The sequence below is a fragment of the Sarcophilus harrisii genome, chromosome 6, assembly GCF_902635505.1.
Source record: "Sarcophilus harrisii chromosome 6, mSarHar1.11, whole genome shotgun sequence".
Taxonomy (NCBI): domain Eukaryota; kingdom Metazoa; phylum Chordata; class Mammalia; order Dasyuromorphia; family Dasyuridae; genus Sarcophilus; species Sarcophilus harrisii.
Window position 1 is genome coordinate 75,376,395 of NC_045431.1, and position 13,342 is coordinate 75,389,736.

Consider the following 13,342-nt stretch of genomic DNA (forward strand, 5'->3'; position numbering starts at 1 on the left):
GCCATGGACTGAGTTGCACTTTTCCGCCCAGAGCATTAATTACAGCCTTCTTTCCTGAATTTGGGGGAGGGATAAAACAGTGTAAACTCTCCCATTCCCATCGGGCCTTATTAGACCGAGGACTTCTTTCATCCTTGGATTTAAGTTTTCCAATGAACCATTCAGTCTATATTAATATTTAGCTTTTTGTTTTTTAAATTTAAGGCTGCACTTAGCACTTAAAGGACTGGCGTTTCCAAGTTTGTTGGAGCTGTCTCTTTTACCAACAAGGTTTTTGATTTAAAATTCCATCCTTTTGGGAAGTAAGACTGGATTCTTCTGCATACCTATCTCAGCCTCCCAAAGGACTTCATTTTAAAAATCAAAAGAGGTAACAACAACCAAAAGTATTTCAGGTACTTTTCTTTGGTTTTAATCACTTTTTTTTAGGAGGAGGAGGAGGAGGAAGAGGAGGAGGAGGAGGAGGAGGAGGAGGAGGAGGAGGAGGGAGTAACAGAAAAAGGTGGAGTGAGAAAGGAAGGGGAGCCAGACACAGAAGCTCCACAACTGGGTGGAAAAGAAGAGCAGAGTGAAATTGGGAGGGGGGGAGCTGGAGTGGCGGGTTGCCTTTTTTGCGAGCTGCAGGGCTACCACTAGTGAGTGAACCTTGGATCCCTCAACGTACTGCGAGACCCCGGTGTATAGCCCGGACCTGTGCCCCAACATGATCGCGGCTCAGGCCAAGCTGGTGTACCAGCTCAATAAGTACTACACTGAGCGCTGTCAGGCGCGCAAGGCGGCAATCGCCAAGACGATCCGCGAGGTCTGTAAAGTAGTCTCGGATGTGCTTAAGGAAGTGGAGGTGCAAGAGCCCCGCTTCATCAGCTCCCTGAGTGAGATCGACGCCCGCTACGAAGGGCTGGAAGTCATCTCTCCGACCGAGTTTGAGGTGGTGCTATACCTCAACCAGATGGGCGTTTTCAACTTCGTGGACGATGGCTCGCTGCCTGGCTGCGCAGTACTCAAGCTGAGTGACGGTCGTAAGCGAAGCATGTCTCTCTGGGTGGAGTTCATCACCGCATCAGGCTACCTCTCTGCGCGCAAGATCCGCTCCCGCTTCCAGACACTGGTGGCGCAGGCAGTAGACAAGTGCAGCTACCGGGACGTGGTGAAAATGATTGCGGACACTAGCGAGGTGAAGCTGCGCATCCGGGAGCGCTATGTGGTGCAGATCACCCCGGCGTTCAAGTGCACCGGGATCTGGCCCCGCAGCGCGGCCCAATGGCCTATGCCCCACATCCCCTGGCCTGGCCCCAACCGGGTGGCAGAGGTCAAGGCGGAAGGGTTCAACTTGCTCTCCAAGGAGTGCTACTCCTTGACAGGCAAGCAGAGTTCGGCGGAGAGTGATGCCTGGGTGCTGCAGTTCGGAGAAGCAGAGAACCGACTATTGATGGGCGGCTGCCGGAACAAGTGCTTGTCAGTGCTGAAGACTCTTCGGGACCGTCACCTGGAGCTGCCGGGCCAGCCGCTCAACAACTACCACATGAAAACCCTGCTGCTGTACGAGTGTGAGAAACACCCTCGGGAAACTGACTGGGATGAAGCATGCCTAGGAGACCGGCTCAACGGCATCCTGCTGCAGCTCATCTCTTGTCTGCAGTGCCGCCGGTGCCCCCATTATTTTTTGCCCAACCTCGACCTCTTTCAGGGCAAGCCTCATTCGGCTCTGGAGAGCGCAGCCAAACAGACCTGGAGGTTGGCCAGAGAGATTCTCACCAATCCCAAAAGCCTAGATAAATTATAGGGTGGTGGAGATTACTTAGAAAAACAACAACATACTTCCATCATACAGTGGAAAAGCAAAAACTCCAAAATACAGATTTTTATTTAATCACCAAGCAAGAAGAAGGAAAGAAAAATCCTCCCCACCAGATGGAAGAACATTTTAAAAACAAACAAATTATCTTGTACAGGAGTGATCTTTCTTCCAAAAAAAAAAAAAATGTGAATTTAAAAGATCACACAAAAGAAGCAATCGGACTTTGCCACAACAAATCGAAACCCAAGGTACATTTTCAAATCCATGTATAGTAGTCTTTTCCTCCTTTTATCTCCTCTATTTTGTTTTTTGTTTGCCTGAATGTTGTCACCAAGTGAAAAAAATTATTTAACTATATGTACAAATTTCTCTTTTAAAAGTTTTACTGATGTTAAATGTATTTCAGTGCCAACTCAGATTATGTGCCCTTCTCTCTCTTGCACCTCTATCCTCACCCTAAACCCACTTGTTGAAAACAGTAATAAAATATTACTTTAACTTTGCATGGACTTTTGTGGATTGTTTTTAAACAGGACAGGTGAAATCTGAAGTGTAACAATGTCTCAAAATAAAAAACAACTTCTGAAGCTAAAGTATGCAGAATCAAACCAAAGTCTGATCGTTACCATTCATAATGTAGCTATAATCTTGCAAAACTCATCCTGCTAATTTATTCCTGACTTAAATCTGTGCTTTAAGGCAGTTAAAAATTAATATATATATGCATATACACATATGTGTACATGTCCAACCTTAATTAGTAAATGTGATTCATTCACATTAAAAATTAATAGATTTGCTTTCTTATCCCGTAACTAAAAAACAAACTATTTCAATTTTGACTTTGAAATGCAAGGAAACATTTATAGATCTTCTCTGAATTATTAATGCTGTCAGTTGATTTTCTCCCCTATAACCATTTATCCTCTCCAGGCTTTTAAGTAAATAATAAAACTTAGCAATGTATCAGACAACTATACAAGAAAGAACAAAATGGAAATTATATTAGTGATATGTCTAAATTGAAAGGATTAAGACTTTTATTTTTTATTATAGAGGGAAAAGAGAAATACAATTTTCTTGAGTCTCTATAGTATTTTTTCTTTCTTTTAGTATGTAAACATCAAAATAGCTAACCTTTTATTTCATTTCACTACAAAATGTTTACTGGGTATATTTTGCTGAAGATATTTTGAAGGTGGTAATTAAAATGGAGAAAAGAGGTTACATATTTGATACATAAGAAAAAAATAAAATTATAAATTTACAACACAAAATTATTTCAAAGTCTTGAAACATGAATGAAAATATGTAGGGAAAATATATTAAATATTAGGAAAAGTTATGACATTGCCTCCTATCAAAACCATATTTAAAATAATCATCAAAATGAAAATTTGCTAAAGTGTAAAGATTTTTATTCAGCATTTAAGTTTGTGCCTCAAACTTGGAAAGTGAATTAATTCTGAATTTCTTAGAAAAGAAAGTAAAGTAGAAACAAACTTTTTCTTTGGACACAAATGAAAAGCCTAAGGCAAAGGGATTGGGGATTAGAATCCACTTTGAGTTCTGAAAAATGGCTCACCTAATAAAAATGGGTTTAGCTTGTAGGGATTACTGTTTCTTGGTTTAAAACTAAACAAAATATACTTCTAAATGAAAAATAAAAATTTGTGATCTTATCAGTGATGATCTTATTTACTTTAAAAACAGAAACCTAAGCTTACTTTTCTTTGTGATTCAGACAAGTACTAAGAGAAATTGTAAATATAGTGATACTCTTAGGGACACTTTTTAAGCCACTTTTAATAAAAATAACTTACACATTTACATAGAACAGTAAAGTTCCCGAAATGCTTTCTTTACCACTGATTCTATGAAGTTAGATAAGTGTTGGTAAATAACAAATGAGTAGGAGAGAAAAAGGAAGCTCCAAGAAGAGCTGAAACCTAAAAACTACTAACTTTTGATTTTGAAACCAACAATATTAAAACCAACACCTGAAGTCAGATTTCTTCCCTAAAGTAGCAATAAAATCTGTAAGGCTCTATGATCTTTCTGTTTTAAAAAAATTCAAGAAATTTTTAATTTTGTAAATCTTTACTTTTCTCCTGCTTCTTTCAGTTTAATATAAATCACTGAGCTAAGAATACAAAGCTTTTGACTTCAATTCTCAAACTTATCAAAAACAGATATTTAGGCCTAAGGAATCAAAATTCAAATAATATGAAATTGGAAAAATTATTTTTTTACAAATTATTATTTACAAATATCATATCTGTAATTTCCAGACCCAAACCTAATTCCTGCTAGACATGTTTAGCCAATGTGCAGTACAGGGTAGTCTTTGGGGATCCAAAAACCTGCTCAATCCTTAACAGGCAACAATGAAATAGAAATTAAATGATGCCGGACAGAATACAACAGAAAAACAGAAAGTACAGCTGTTCTCAAAGCAGTTCCAATGACACTCCGCATAACAGGATTCTTAGCCTAAGAAAAAGCCCATTCAAATACCTGTTCATTGATTTGGTATTTTAAGCTGACTTGCCAATTACCAGTAATTGTAGAATTAAAATATTTTTCAAGTTTAAAGGCCCTCTTCCTATCAATTTTAGCTACACTTTAAGTATACAATGGAGTCCAAAAAGCTAATCAATGCAACAAAATTGCCTAACTGTATATTCTTGATTTGTAAGGATATATCGGGATTGAATAACTCCCAAAACACAAATTTCAAAAACTGTTCAGTCCAGTGTCAGAAATGAACTTTTTCCAATTTCTTCCAGTCACATAGTCTAACTATCTCCTCTAAATAAAGGCAATAAGATTAGAACAAAGGGTTGTACATATTGAGATTTAAATTAATTTTTTTTAATAAAAAAAACTTAATGGTTCTTGCAGAAGACTTAAACTATTTAACTTTTTAAAAAATGATTTAATAAAAGCACCATAATAACTCCCAAGAACTTCTTCTATCTAGGCTCCTTCCCCCGTCTAAACTCAAGATAAATATTTGTTGTAAAAGTTTGCTTTGTTTAAGACTGCCCTGCTACTCTTCCAAACACCTTGTTCCTTGGCAGGGCTTGTTCTTTTAAGAAAAAGTTGCTTCTTGGAAATAGAGATTTAACCTTCAGTTTTATAAAAATAAATATAATTTTAAATCTTCCTCCCAGCTTCATGGCTATTCCCATAACCTAAATGAATGAGAAGTTAGGTGTGTCTGAAAAGTAATTTTTAAAAAAAAATTAAAATATTTTTGGCTTAAATTTAGGAAACTATACATGGTACTTTAAAAAATTCAACAATTTACTCTAGGAAATATATATTACAAACAAGACAGAATAATAAGTCAAAGAGACAAAACAAGTAAGAGCAATATATATTGGAATTATATTTGGAAAACATTAAAACCTCAGGTTCTCTATGATGTTTTTATATGAGATGAATTTGTAACAGCCCATTTTCACCCTAATAAGTTAATTAGCCCTAGATCTAAGAGGAAATTATTATTAACATAAATGAACTACACTAAAATAGCCAGTAAGTGAAACTCAAGATTATATATGGGCGAAAAGAGCTTACAAGAAAAGCAGAGTATATACCTCAGTGAAAAATTTAAATCACATCTTTTAGAATGTAACTGGATGTTTCCCAAGCCTTTCCTTAATCTCCTCTATTTCTCCTCTATGCCCCTCTCCCCCAAATAAACTCTAAACAATCCAATAAAAGGGGAAAAAAACCAAACAGAAAGCTTGAGGATGGTGAGGAGATAAGATAGTACATTTGTCCTCCTCTTACCTTGGGGTCAATTTTCTTGAAGTTCGGCTCTTCTTCATCTACTTCAAAATAGAGTTCAGAGGAGGTGATAGAAAGAGTGCCCTTCACCACCACAGAAGGGGCCACGAGTTGAGCTGGTGTGCTCAAGCTAACAGGACCTGTAGAATATAGAAAGAAAATACCAGATGTGTAAGAAACTTGATTAGAAATGTTATTTTTCTTCCTGATTCTCACTACAACTATGCAGTGTCTCCCTACCCCCCACCCACAGATTCTGTCGGATCCTATCCTCCTCCAACAATGCAAAGACTTCTAGACCCTTGGGCCTATAACAGCTGGTTAATGATCCTGGTAAATTGGTATGCAATTGCTTTGTAGTAAGTATGCAATGCCCATAGTCAGATAGAATTTGATTCTACTATTCATTCACATTTCACATCAGGGGCAAGCCCCAGGCTGCCAACCAGCAAGTAGCCATTACCCAAGCAGTAAGTACGGAAATGGAGAAAACTAAGCAGGCTTCCAAGACAAGGGCTCAGATTCTAACTAGAGCTAGATCACAAAAGGTCAGCTCTTTCGCGAAGTTAGTAATGTTATCCTTATCACTGCATTCTCTGTAGTCTGAGTGCTAGTTCTAAAAATCTCATGCTTCATCTTAACTAACTTTCATGAAAAGAATTATTAAAAATTCTACTTTAGTATACCTTCCACTCTACTGTTAAATATTGCTCAGCGATTCTAAATACAGTATTAATGTAGTTTGGGGATTCAGGGATTAAACAGCTGGAGGGTGGGTTTCCAACTGAATGAATTTTTATTGGAATAATGAAATCTCCACAGGGTTTATCAAAGAGACAAATCAGATTGCTACTGAAAACAATGGAATCACTTCAGATTTAACAGTCTAGAGTCTATAGACCCAAACATAAAAAAAAAGAGTGAGACACTAAATGTGTACACACATAAAGAGTAGAGATAATCATATATAGATTTGCTTAATCTGTATTTCAGGCTTTTTTTATTTGAAGAAAAATTAAGGATCTGAAATCAATTCGTGATTTCTCAGATTCTTTGTGGGACAAAAAAGCAACATGAAAGTGATACTTAAAATTTTGAATTAATACAGTAGTACAACTACTCAGGCAATCAATGAGTGAATAACTGCCCTGAAATTCAGATGACCTGTCATTTCCATCGATTGTTAGGACGGTGATGGTCTTTAATCTAACATCAATCTTAATGTGCGCCAGAAGGACAATAGAAGGGATGCTCTACTGAGAGCAGAGAAGGCTTTGCCCCCTATTCCCAATGTACAAATACATTGTGTTTGCAGATGGGCAGCAGATAGCAGGAGAACGGCCATGATTTCCCTAAGCTCATCCTCATAAATGGATGAAATAAGCAGCTATGTGTTCTTTTGCTGTCTCCTTTTGCCCTCTGTACATTAGCATGTAATCCAGAAGAGAAATAACATTTTTTCAATCACTTTCAGACATTCAATTATAGGGTGAACAGACAGCTGCAGGAGCCAGGGCAGCCCAGGTCCTACAGAAGACCCCTGACAATTTCCACTTCATTTCTAACCCACACCACTTTATTAGTGAGGATTACTTCTTAATCCTATTGCCATTGTCAAGATTATATAATTAAACTCCCCTTTCACCTCTATTACAGTATGAATGTATTACCAGAAGCTGGAATAGAAGCATAATAAAAGAGGAGGAAATAGGCGGCGAGTTTTGTAGGAAAGGTAGATAGAGATGAACAATTCTTCTCTCTACGAATGGGGAAGGGAGGGAGAAAGGGAACAAAAATCACAAGGCATAATGCTCCAATTAATTTAATTTTATTTTATTGAGAATTATATAGCCTTTACTAGAGACTGCATATCCTCTTACTTTCTGTTTTCCTTGATCGAAAAGTATATAGCAAAATTAAAAATAAGTGTTCATAAACAAAAGGTTCAGGTTTTAGATTTACCAAAGTGGAAGACATTATACAAAGGATTATTTTCCATTTGAAAAAAATTCTGGACTCATCTCCATCTTACTGTTCTTTCTTTGTAGCCCTTTCAATAGTCATACCAAAAGAACTGTAGGCAAAGGAGGAACAAAGCTACTTAGTGAAATATTAAAATGCCACAGGAAGGAAAACAAATGTCCTACTGGCCATCTACCCTGTTACTTCTCTTCTGTCCTGCAAACAAAGCTGAGAAATTTCCAGATACAATCATATTGAAAAACCTAGCTTCTTATTGTCATGAAGTTCTCTGAGGAAAAAGTGGCTCTAGGCTTTTGAAATAGATTTTTTTTTTCTTGTTTTTACTTTATATGGAAAAGCTAAATGTAAAGAGGGACACAATTAGTAAAATCCAGCACAACAAAACCAACTTTTTACTCAAGGGCCAGATTTGTTTACAAACTATTTACCTAGGCAGACTTTTAGAGTAATTAGACAGCAAGGCCTGCAAGGGTAAGTGGGAAAGGATACTTTTTGTTTTTAACAACAAAAAAGAAAGGGGGAAAAATGACTTCTCCAAATGGAAGCCCATGACCATAAAAAGAAAAATTAAGTCTAAAATAATGACAGTGTTTGTTGAGAGAAGTGTGGAAGTAGTAGTTCCCAGCACAAAAAGTCAGGGGAAACAACAGACATAATATGATGATAGAAAGGGGAAACATCAGACACAAAAACAAGCTCTTTTCAACTTAAATGTGGAGGACAGTCCTTACTGTCTAAATACTTAGTTGACATAACTAAAAATATAGCAAATTGATGGGCAAACTAGTTTGAATATTTGCCCAACTGAAGAATTTACCAGTCAGATTCTCTAAGTCTTTCTCCTCCACAGATGACAGGGTATCATCATCGCCGTCTAAGGTAATCTCACTTTCCGAGTTCTGATTTCCTAAAGCCTGACTCTTGATGGACTGTTTTCCTTTAGCAAGGATATCTTCATCTGAAGCTGAAATGAAAAAAGAAACAGGGATGTCCATCAACTTAGGGAAGGAGACAGTGACCAAAAGTAAGGTAAAAGGAATAAACATTTGAAATAAGGGAAGGTTAGTCAATGATGATCACTGGTATTTGGAGAATTAGTCAATCAATCTCTTTCTCAATCTCTCTCTCTCTCTCTCTCTCTCTCTCTCTCTCTCTCTCATACACACACACACACACACACACACACACATCATACAGGTACTCAGGACAGCAAACAAGTATGTATGACAGTCTATTTCCCAAATCCAGTGTAACAGTACCCTGAAGAATACTTATCCCATTAAACCCAACCTCAGAACCAGTGACATCTCACCATTTATTTATTTATTTATTTATAGTTAAGAATGGGGAGGATTGAAAACCAGCACTTCCTGAGATACTGGGAAGGGGGTGGAGGAAAATCTCTAGTTCAAGTGCACAATTACCAGGTAAATCTTTTCAATTTTCCGTAAGACATTGGGGAAGTAAAGTGGGAAAACTTCATTCTGTGAATAACAACCAGATGCATTTGGAGAAAAATCAAAATTGAGATAAGGTAAGAAGGTGGCTGAGGCCTTCATACCCTAGTCTGAGCATGCTGCTTCCCATGGAGATTAGACAGACGAATCAGTGGCATTAATGAAGCCACTGGTTCCTATCAATTCACATCTCTTCCCCTCCTTCTTCATCTTCCCTGTCCCTTGCACAGGACTACAGTAGTTTCTCCTAAAATCCAAGGCTAGGAAACCTGAGGTGCAAAAGCCACCTCTCCAGGCGGTTAAACTAAAGGGCTAAGACACCCTGGGGGTAAACACAACAGAAAAGGTTTGGCAGGCCAGAGAAGTCTCTACAAATACATTAGCAAAAAAGAGCCATGCCCATTTTCTCAGGACATGTGACAAGGCAGCAGGAGGGGAGGAAGAGAGAAGCAAACACACAAATCTCTGCAATCTGCAAAGGAGGAGCTCTGGGGGGCGCCGACAGCCAACAATGAGACTAGGAGAAGGAGCAGAGGAGTCAGTGGAAGTAACTGGGAGAAATGATCTGGGGACTAGAAATGAAAACCAGAACTTCAAATACTGCAAGCCTCTAACTCAACTACAGAGCAGAGGGTGTGGATGCCTTCATGTTTGGAAGGGATAGAACCAATTTCATGGACCACCAGGAAACAGGTTACCTAAAAGGTTTTGAACAAAAGCTGGACCATGTTTCTGATACATAGAAAATTGTAACATCCATGTGAAAAAAGCCAGGTTTTGGAACTTCACTGAGAAGCCCTGTATTCTCGTGCTTACATAATACAAACTTGACCTAGTCCTTGGAACTGGTGCACCTGATTCTTTGAACTAAGGGCATAAGCTTTCCCTGTAGAATGACTGAAGAGATCCAGCCTGGTGAAAACCAGTTTCCAAGAAGGAATTAGGGTGAAGTCAGATGGCACTAAAAGCATATTTTATTAAAATAAATCAGTCCAATGGATTTTAAACATATAAATTATAGCACAGGCAAGCAAACTGATTCAAGTAACTAATCTCGTTGGGACTCAGTTTCTTCCTCTGTAAAATGAAGGGGCTGGGCCAGATAAATCTCTAAGGATCTTTCCAGGTCTGTAATTCTATATAATCTATAGTTTTGTAGTCAAAGGTTATTTATGGGTAGAATAAAACTTCATTTTGACATCAAAACTTCATTTTTATATCATTGCCAACTCATTTGTAGTTATCATTAATTCATTCCATTGCTATAATAGAGTATTACTTTTGGATAAATAGAAGTATTTCTCCTGATATTTTAATACTTCAAGGATTCTAATTTCTTCTAAAAATATAGTAAAATCTAAAAGGTGGGAGAAAGTTTTCTTTAATAAATCATTTATTCTCATATTATATATGGGAGAATAAAATCTTATTTTCTTAAATATATGAGATCAAATAACAAAATATATAAAACTCTTTGCAAAAAAAGGGTTATGTAAATGATAAGTATTTGCTATTATTTGCACATCATTTAAAATACTGGATATCAAAGTTACAATTAAGTATACTATGTTAAGATATAAATTTTAGATTGAATGAAAGAAGTTACTTCATTCTTTTAATATTTGTTTTGCAGAAACATGTAATAAGTCCCCAAGTAAGCAATCACTTCTAGGTTTTTAAAATTTTATATTATCAAACTTATTAAAAAAAATTAGTCCTTTAAAGTATAAAAATTTAAAAGTGAGGTTTAAAAGATGTAAATCAATGACTACTTACTGGACAATTATATTAATCAACATGCTAATTTTTAAATGGAGGGATTATTTCTTCCTATAATAAAAAAAACCATGGAACTTGTGCATTTTTACACAAGTTGGCATACATATATATATATATATATATATATATATATATATATAGTTAGGGATTGCTTTTACTTATTAAAAAAAGTTTGGTTAAAAAATAGTTTAGAAAAAAAAATCAAACATAAAATGCAAATTATGAAAATATTCACATCCAAATCCATGTCTGAGGAACATATGCCAAACACATCAGGACCAACTTGCTCATTACTTTCCCTGATTACTGCCATACATGACTTTAGGCTCCACTAGCTTATTTAAAAAAAAAAAAAAAAAAAACTTTAATCTGCAAACATTTACAGAGGAAGGCAGTCCCTAGTGGCAATATAACATGGCTTAAACTTTCAGTAAATAAATGCACATTTAAAGGCAAGATAAAGTAAAATGACCCAAGACATTTCTAATTTTCAATCATTTCAATTTAGAGTTTGAAATAAAGATGATGTATACATTCTCATGTTCTTAACAATTTGCTCCAAACAGAATACATTCTGATTAAGGGAAAGTTTTATGTAAAAGACAGTAATATGTGTATATTGCATATATGGGATTTTAACTTTTATCTTATTTTTTAATTTATCAAACAACAAACAAACAAACAAACAAAAAGCTCAGATTCTGGAACTGTTCAATCTGAGCTAAAAACCCTCTTGTCATGGAAAATATGCAGCTTACTGATATTTAGAATGGTTTTCCTGTAATTAACTCCCCCTTGAGGATTTTAAGTTAGCAGCAGTAAAATTACCAACAGTACTCTAATACACACCACATGCGCTGTTGTTCAATTCTCAGTGGCCTAATAGCTTTCTGCTAAAGATTTTTTTTTTTTCAAAATTAGAACAAAACAATTCCAAGCAAAAATAAAAGGTAATTATAATGTTTATATGCATTGGGGGAAAATACATTTTTATTTTTAGCTATACTATACTATTTAATCACCATTTTATAAACAGGTATCTGATGTCATATTTCACTTGTGTGTCAGTGTATTCCACAATGAACTAACCGTTTAATTTGAAGATGTCGGGGCTTACTTTTAAATCATTTAAATAAAAGTTGTATGTTCAATTTAGTCTTAACTCAAGAAATTTTCTAGATATCAAAAAAACTACTAAGAATGAAATTTTTCAGTTTTTTACAGAATAAGGTAAAAATATACCACACATCTAGCTTTGTATTTGTTGCGGTTCCATTTTTTTTTTTTTTTTGAACTAAATCATTACTGAAGCTAGAGCTATTATTAGATAAAACTATACTAATTTTTAAATGTCTCTAGTTGCATTTTATACAGTCTTAATCCATGTCAGTACTAAAGGCTGGTAAACTGAACTCAAAAGAAAGTTCCACCAGGGGCTTAATATGTGTGGGTGAGATTATTAGAGGCAAGTTCTGAAGCAACACTGGATAGGAATGGATTTGTCTGCAGAATAGGGTGAATGATGCTAAGACAAAAAGTATGTGGGAATATTTTCTATTTGAGATTCACAGATTCTTTTCCTTTCCTCAATTAGTAGACTGCCCAGTTAATATTTCAGAAAGTAAGTAGGAGAAGACTATGTACCAAAGTCTTTGGCACCATACCATTTCAAGAAAAATTACTTTTCAAAGTAACATTCATCATCTCAACCACTAAAATGATAATATATAACTTCACATATTTTTATAATAGATTTACTAATATATCAGATGATGAGAGCTACCAAAGCTCTACTCTATTGAGATTCTAGAGATATATCCCTGCCTTTATTACACTGGAATAATTTAGAAAATATATCATATTTCAAATAGATGGCATGTAATTTGTGGCATTTACAAAGAAGGATACTGGGGACATGGGACAAGCTCAATAAAGTGTGGGTAGCTTAAAACAGCCCACCATGATTTAAAGAACAAATCATGTTTATCCTGCTGAATATGGAATTCTAGAAATTACTACATTAACAGAGAGAACAATATATTTTGGCAGCTAAAGAGATGGAAAGAAGCATGGTAGGTGCTTGATCAGGGAATAATCTTGTTGCTTCAAAAACCTATTTCTTGAATTATTTTATACTATTATTTATTACAAGAAAAAATTAAAACATAACTGATATGATAACTCCAAATATAATATATTTCAAGTTTATCATACTGCTGAGTTAGGTTAAATAACATCTATCTTAATGACAATTTCCAGCTCAAGAAATTTTCTGGATATCAAAAAAACTACTAAGAATGAAATTTTTCAGTTCTTTTACTGAATAAGGTAAAAATATACCTCATCTACCTTTGTCATGTCATCAAGCTCATGATTTTTCTATTTATCCATCTATCAAATAAAGTATTTATGACATTCTATACAGAAGCATATTTGTATTAACAAAAAATCTTGCTAAATGAATATCTACCAAAGACAAAGAATAAGGGTGTAATCTGCTATTTATAGAATCTGACCACAAAGCAAT

General features: G+C 35.6%; 2 protein-coding genes across 9 annotated transcripts in view; one reads left to right on the plus strand and one right to left on the minus strand.

Annotated features, from left to right (window-relative positions):
- LRBA (LPS responsive beige-like anchor protein) overlaps positions 1–13,342 on the minus strand; it is a 754,452-nt gene that overhangs the window by 304,497 nt on the left and 436,613 nt on the right. For all 8 annotated transcript variants that reach the window (XM_012552173.3, XM_023505940.2, XM_031943309.1 and 5 more), the window contains 2 exons: positions 8,397–8,543; positions 5,600–5,736 (listed from right to left, as the gene is read on the minus strand). In XM_012552173.3, coding sequence (XP_012407627.1) covers positions 5,600–5,736; positions 8,397–8,543 — 284 coding nt within the window. The remainder of the gene's footprint in view (positions 1–5,599; positions 5,737–8,396; positions 8,544–13,342) is intronic.
- MAB21L2 (mab-21 like 2) lies at positions 485–2,301 on the plus strand. The gene has a single exon (XM_003773139.4). The coding sequence runs from the start codon at positions 704–706 to the stop codon at positions 1,781–1,783; it is 1,080 nt and encodes a 359-aa protein (XP_003773187.1). The 5' UTR covers positions 485–703; the 3' UTR covers positions 1,784–2,301.

Bases quoted from the DNA above. Each gene is read 5' to 3' on its own strand.
- MAB21L2 (XM_003773139.4), top strand. From the start codon at position 704: ATGATCGCGGCTCAGGCCAAGCTGGTGTACCAGCTCAATAAGTACTAC.